Below are 7,027 nucleotides of genomic sequence, written 5' to 3'. Positions count from 1 at the left end.
CATGGTGAATATAGCTAATAATTGAGTACTTCACACTTCAGTATCACAGAGTAAATCTCAAATTTTCTCATTACAAGTCAATTACTTAAGGTGATAGTTAAGTTAATCAGTTTGATTTAATCATTCCATATTGTATTAAAAAATCATATCACTTTGTATCCCATATATACAACTATGTGTCCAAAAATAACATATAAAAAATAAATTAAAAATATATTGTCTCCTAATAATATGCCTACTCAGAATCCATGAATGTGAACTTACTTGAAAAAGATGTCTTTGTAGATATAATTAATAACTTAAGGATCTCCAGATGAGATCATCCTGGATTAGGGTGGGCCCCAAGTCCAATGACATTGTCCTTATAAGATAAAGAAGAAAAGACAGAGGGGAAGGCTATGTGAAGACAGAGGCAGAGATTGGAGTGATGAGTCCATAGCCAAAGAGCTGCAAGGACTGTAGACAGCCACCAGAAGCCAGAAAGAGGCACAGGATGGATTCTCCCACAGAGCCTCCAGAAAGAACCAACCCTACTGACACTTCCAGAACTGTGAGAAAGAATTTTTTAAGAAGACAAGTTTGTGATGAATTGTTACGGTAGTCCTAGGAAACTAATATAATTATGTATCTCAGAAAGAAAACTCCTTCTAAAAGATATTGTAATCAACACAATTTACCTTTGGCCATCATATATTTCATATTAGGAATTAGTGAAAGAGCTTCATCATTTTTAGATTTTAAACAAAAACCAACAATTCCTAGATAAATATATATGAGCCTCTAATCACAATCTATTATCTATGTGAGTCTATTTTGACTTATGATTAAAAATTTTATTTACTGAAATGTTAAGCAAATTTTCAATCAAGAATATTACCTGATTGTAAATATTTTTCCAATATTTTGCTATTTGTATTTATAAACAATTTTATGTTTCTGTTATTCAGGCTTTTGAAGAAAGTCCTAAATTTTCTCAGTTCTTTACCACTTTCCAAAGTTATTCTTGGATTTATTTTCTATGGTTAAAATATACATATAAAACTTAATGTGATCTGAGGATCACTACTGTACCTAAATAAACTCCATAATTTCTGCCTGTTCAGTTGTTTATTGTGGAAACGGTATAACCATTAAGTCTACTTTTAGAGTTCAAAATATTCCTGACATTACCACATAAACCTTTGAATGTCCTGACTATTTGGCCACTGAAAAGTCTTGTTCAGAAAGATATAAAAAGTCAGAAAATTAACAACTGCATAGCAACCCAATTCGCAAACAAGTCTGGATATGGGTGGCAGAGGTATGTTAAGCCTATAAAGAACATAAGGTAAGATGAAGTAACGGAATTCTAGCAGTTTCTGAGGAACTATAACAGTGAGTAAGCATAGGAAAAACATTAAATTCCAAAAAATCGATTTCGATTTCAATGAGTCAGCCATACTCCAACCAGCAAATATATAGACCGGAACTAACAAATATTTCACAGTTTCATATCTTTGAAAGACTCTTTTCCACACATAGAATGTATAATGTCTATTGTCTGCTAGCAAGTATTTATGAGCATAAGTGAATTTCCAAACTAAAAATACAGAGACTAAGGTAATCACAAAAAAATGAATTCGACGTTTCCAAACTAAACAAAGAAAAGTCTTAATTTTGCTAGGAGACAGTAAGTGAGGAAAGGAAAAAAAGAGAGTAAACGAAAAAAAGTAGAACAGCTGAGGAAAATGAAGACAGGCTTCATGACTACTGCGATCACCAATAACAATTCCACCATTAACTACTACAAAAGCACAAAAGAGAAACACCAAAAGGACATAGGGCCAAGTCAAAAGGAAAAGCATACTCAAGTTCTTAAAAGACATGGAATAAGCCAAAAGAAACTGAAAAATTCTTCTAAATTCTGAAAATGGTCCTTTAATAGGGGGAAGTCGTTCTTCTTTCTTCTTTTGTAGCTCCGTTTTCCAAGCTTCAGTTAACTTGTGTGCAATGACATTTCCTGCGCAGAAGACAGCCCAGATGATGTTTGTCTGACGAAACATGAAGCCACAAAATCCAAACAAGGCCGAAGTTTTATGATTTCCATAAAGACACATCAAATATGCAAAAAGTGTAAAAAACATGGATCCTGCTTCTGTATAATAAAGGAAATTAAAAAAATAAAGCGTGGGAAATACTGCTAGTGTTAATGTTGACAAGATTCTCTGGATACTTGAGGCAGCCTTGGAGGAAGAAAAAACAGTTAAAATTATTTTCATGATTAAACAAATATGCTGTTTCTGCTGACCTAATGAAGAGATTCATTTAAAAACTACTTAAACCTAATTTAAATAAAATTATTCAATATTAATCTTACTTCTGGCTTTGCAAAAAATACCACATACATTTATTAGGGGGGAACCCAGAAAATATGTAATTTTTTTTGGAGAGCAGGCCTCTTGTAGTCCAGACTTTGCCTGCCAAGGAATCCATTGGCATCAGAGCTCCAGCTAGCACTGTTGTGAGAGAATGCATTCAGCTTCAGTGGATTTTATTTCCAGAGAGTCTTTCAAGACATTTGCCCATTTCATGATGGGTGATTTACAAGCACGCCGCCGCACACTGCATGAACTGAGTGTTCAGCAGTTTTTGGCCTAAATGGCATGACTCCCATGCACTCCCCTTTGTATTCACCCAATTTCATCCCAACTGATTTTTTTTTTGTTTCCCCAGATGAAAAAAGTTCTCAAAGGAAGACGTTTTGTTGATGTGGAAGAGGTGAAACAAACAAACAAACAAAAAACAGCAGAAGCACTAAAAGACATCAACATTGATGAGTTCAGAAACTATTTTCAGCAGTGGAAAAAACATCTCAATAGGTGTATAGCATCAAACAGAGTATTTTGAAGGTGACTGAAATTTAAACAGGTAAGAATAAATAAACAATTTAAAAATAAATTTCAGTTTTTTGGCGGTCTCTCTCATATAAGAACATTTCCTGGATCTTTTTAGTCATACCTATGAGTTTGGAGCCACTAAAATAATACATACGTATGTCAAAACTTCCATTTGTATCATTCAGTGATTATTTAAGGAGTTACTGAGTGCAAGAAACTGAACTAAATTCTATAGGGAATCTGAAGATGAACAGGACCTAGGGCAGTAACTCCATTTATCCTTCAAAATTCTACACTTCAGAGAACATAAACGTGCATATAGCATTTATGCTACAAACCCAATGATCTTACTTTCTTATAATGAAATTATAGGAACTTTCCTGAAAATAGTGAGCCCAGTCTAATTTTAAATATCTTCTTTTGACCTTTTTGACAAACTATTTCAGAATTTGAAAGTGTTCTTACCTTCTTGAATTGTATGCTCCACTTAAAATAAATCAGCAAATCAGACCATGACATTACGTTAATTAAAATTAAGAACTCTCTATTACATATTAAAGTTCAAAGTCCTCTCTAAGATTTATAAAGACATTCATGACCTACTTGTCTAGCCTCACATCCCTGTACTCTAATCTCATAATTTCAAACAGCATTTCCTACACCTTGTTGCTCAATGCCTTTCTACCTTTCTTATGCTGTTCCTCCTGCCAGGATTAATTCCCAACCCCTACAGCCCTATTCATTTATCAAGACTTACCTTGGTACCATCTTCTCTGTGAAGCTCTAACCAATGCTGCTCACTCTCCTCCCTCCCAGACAGGCTGAAATGAGTGCTCCTCTACTCCTTCCCTGTATCTTCATAGCATCATGTCTACCTCCCTCTCATAACTGACACGCTCAAAATCATCTCTCAAAGTTAAAAATAACTATTACAGTTAATATTTACTGAGGCATTACTATATATCGGGCACTATTCTAAGCATCTTCTATTTAGTGACTCTATTCTTTCATAACAGGTGTATGAGATACATCAGTATCTTACTAGATGCAGACCTGGAGCCACTGAGGCAACAAAACTAGTAAGTGGCATGGACAGAATTCAAACCAGGCAATCCACCTCCGGGGCCTGAATTCTTACATCACATCAAAACTTCTCAGATAAAGTCTGTTTTCCACAACAAAGATGTAAGTTCCACACACACACACACACACACAAAGACTGTCTCATGTATCTCTGTAGTCCAGTGCCTAGCACATGGAATAAACTCAAGTAAATATTTATAGACCTTGTTTGATTTACTGCAAAATATTTTATTTTACTATAAATAATAAAAGTTATTCAAGTACTTAAATACAAATTTCTTCTAAAAAAGGGGATGGAAAACTTGTACTTACCTCTGTAAAATATACATAAATACTAAGTGCTGAAAATATTTTCCACCAACTCTGACAAAATCAATTCATCATAATTGTGGACCCAACTGCAAACAAACCTGTAACAAATTATTTTGAAACATACCTTGTTTCTGGGTTGTACCTTGCGGAAAAGTAAATATAATAAATAGAAGTTGCCAACACTGAAGAGAAGATTTACAAATCTGAGCATCCCAATGGAGCAGACAACATGTTCAGACCATCCAAAGATCCAGCTGGCAGGTTTGACCACTCCAACTGAAACCAGGTATAAGCCAGGTAGCGTAGTAATCATGGGATCCCACTTAAAAATGAAAGGGAAACAATGAAGCAAAAACAAGAGATAATACGAACAGAACAAGCACAAAAATGTCCATCTCAAGTTTCATCTTTACCAACAATCAGGAATTTTGAGAAACGACTCTATGACAAGGTTAAATAAGTGGTCGGCAGATCAGGTGTCCCTTCTAAGGAAAAGTTTTGCTAATTTTTTTGCCCCTGCACCTGCTTGTCTACTGGTTAGTAGACAACAACTTAAAATGCATTTGTTTTCCAGTGACTGCTCTTTAGAAAGCCTGTATTCTGGTGACTAAACTGCAAATGCTACAGTTCTAAAAAAAAGCATGCATATATCTTTGGAACTCTGGTAAGTTTAGAAAGAAAAAAAGTGTTGAGAGGTCAGACCACAGGCTCCATAACCTAGCCAGGGATGGTTCTAAACTCTTTGTACTTAATCTTGCAACATACCCTACAGTAGATAATATTATTACTGTCATTTTGCAGATGAGTGATCTGACACTCAAACAATTCTTAAAGCGGCAAAACTAGTAAATCACAGCACCATGATTTAAGATCAGGCCTTTCTTTAAAATGGACTATAACTCTAACCAATATCCCATAGAGTCTCGCCAGAAGAGGAGGGATAACATGTCTATATTCATATCTATATGCTTGTGCAGTCAAATATATATTCAAAAATCATGTGACATGGCTGGCCGCCAGTTTATCCACTTAGAAGTTTCCCTAAAAATACCCAGAGGAGGAATTAGTGTAAATTGTCACTTTTGGGTGGCCGAAGATCCCTCTGCTCCGCCCTATCCCCCAAATACACAGTGAGGTGCCTGACAGGTGAGATACAGTGAAGCTTTCTGACATTTCCGAGAAGCACCCAACGCCCCTCATGCCCAGACTGGGAGAAACTAAGTGGGGACGGTAACCATCAGCTGCCTAGAGGAACAGTGACAACTCCCCATTAGTATTCTCCCAGATCATTCCTTCCTAGGAGACAGCTGCAGCTCATTCATTCAACAAATCTTTCACAGATCCCAGAGACAGGAACAAAAGATCGCCCAGTTTTCTTTCATGTTTTGAGACTGGGAAGGTGGAACCGGGAAAGTCAAGCATAAGGATGGGAGAAGTCGGCGCTGGGGGACGCTGAGCCCTCTCCGGTCTGTCCTGGGGTGGGGACAGGTTGGGGACCCCACCTGCGAAAGGGAGAAATGGCCCTCGCAGTAGCGCTGCGCCTGCGGCAGGTGGAAGATCTCGTCCATGTAGGGCTCCCGCAGTGCCCGGCTGAAGGCGGAGAAGAGGAGGCAAGACACGAGAAAGGTGCAGCTCAGAGCAGCCGAGAAATAGTAACCCTCCAGCTGCGCCATTCCTGCCCCCATAGCCACCGCCCAAGCACCCGGCCCTAGAAAATTCCGAGCCTGGAAACTGGAGCCCGATACTCCGGATCGAAATGGGCGCGCAGGGCGGGACTGGCCGGTCGGGACCGCGACGGCCGGAAAGCAAAGGATGCTGGGAGAGCGCGGACCCGGAAGGATCGGGACGCTGTTTCCGGAGAGATCGGTTTCGGTAACGCACCGGACGATTGCCTTGTCAATCATATTGCCCGGGGCGCACAGAATGGTCAGAGCCTCCGGGAGGGGCGGGTCTCGGGATCCGTCTGCGCTGGAGATGCGCGGCTGGAGGCTTTGAAAAGGAAGCCGCTTCTTAGCCTGCAGTTCCCTTTTTCCGGGATCTTTTTATTCCGTACCAGAAGATGGCGCCATTACATCACGTTTTGAATCCTCAAGGTCTAAAACTGTGTACATTTCCCCCGTTATTTTTGTTCTTTCTCTCCAGTGATCCGAATTAATAAAACTTTCCTTTCCAAGCATTTTATTCCGTCAACTTTGGAGGGGAGGGTGGGGAGGAAGCTTTGGTTGTAGGAACAAAGATTAAGACGTTCCGATTAGAACTTGAAGGACCAGACACCCTTCACAGATTAATGAACTTCACCAGTTAGGGGATGTTTAGGTTAAATTAGAACTCTTCCAGATGTGGATACTCTCAAAGAGGATTTAGTTAAATTGACATTCCTAGTGCACTTTGATAAGCTGCAGGGTGTATATAACGCAATTTAGCAGGTCAACACGTGTGTAGCCTATTAATTGTAGGTCATATCAACCTCTTCAAGTCTGAATCATTTGGAGATGAGTTACAAGTAAATTAAATGGATAAGCACAGCATGGACTCAGTAATAAAGTGGGAGGTGGTGCTGAAAACAAAGCAGAGCTTCACATCGGAATAGGATCCTGACATGATTTTATGCCAGAGGTTTAAATGTTCCCATACTAGCCATCATTAACCTCCTACTCTTATCTTGAAGAAATAGCAGAAACTGAATAGGGAGGCAGTCAACCTCCTTATTTAAGCCTTTCTTAATTTAAGAACTTCCTTAAATTGGGAGAAACTGA

General features: G+C 38.6%; 1 protein-coding gene across 1 annotated transcript; it reads right to left on the bottom strand.

The window, feature by feature from the left end:
- Positions 1–913: 913 nt before the first annotated feature.
- Positions 914–6,257, bottom strand: LOC103264238 (dol-P-Glc:Glc(2)Man(9)GlcNAc(2)-PP-Dol alpha-1,2-glucosyltransferase). The gene is made up of 3 exons (XM_008061879.2): positions 5,774–6,257; positions 4,396–4,593; positions 914–2,222 (listed from the first exon to the last, which is right to left on the bottom strand). The coding sequence occupies exons 1-3, from the start codon at positions 6,173–6,175 to the stop codon at positions 1,167–1,169; spliced, it is 1,656 nt and encodes a 551-aa protein (XP_008060070.2). The 5' UTR covers positions 6,176–6,257; the 3' UTR covers positions 914–1,166.
- Between the last annotated feature and the right edge of the window lie 770 nt (positions 6,258–7,027).

Source organism: Carlito syrichta, unplaced genomic scaffold, assembly GCF_000164805.1.
Source record: "Carlito syrichta isolate Samal-C Ts95f unplaced genomic scaffold, Tarsius_syrichta-2.0.1 Scaffold305634, whole genome shotgun sequence".
Classification (NCBI taxonomy): Eukaryota; Metazoa; Chordata; class Mammalia; order Primates; family Tarsiidae; genus Carlito; species Carlito syrichta.
This window is presented reverse-complemented; position numbering and strand designations above follow the sequence as displayed.

What these genes read in the sequence shown, in the direction of transcription:
- LOC103264238 (XM_008061879.2), bottom strand. Translation starts at nt 6,175, where the DNA reads ATGATTGACAAGGCAATCGTCCGGTGCGTTACCGAAACCGATCTCTCC. An exon ending in GCCATTTCTCCCTTTCGCAG is followed by an intron (nt 4,594 to 5,773) that starts GTGGGGTCCCCA and finishes TTCATTTTTAAG; the next exon opens with TGGGATCCCATGATTACTAC. An exon ending in AGGTACAACCCAGAAACAAG is followed by an intron (nt 2,223 to 4,395) that starts GTATGTTTCAAA and finishes TCTTCCTCCAAG; the next exon opens with GCTGCCTCAAGTATCCAGAG.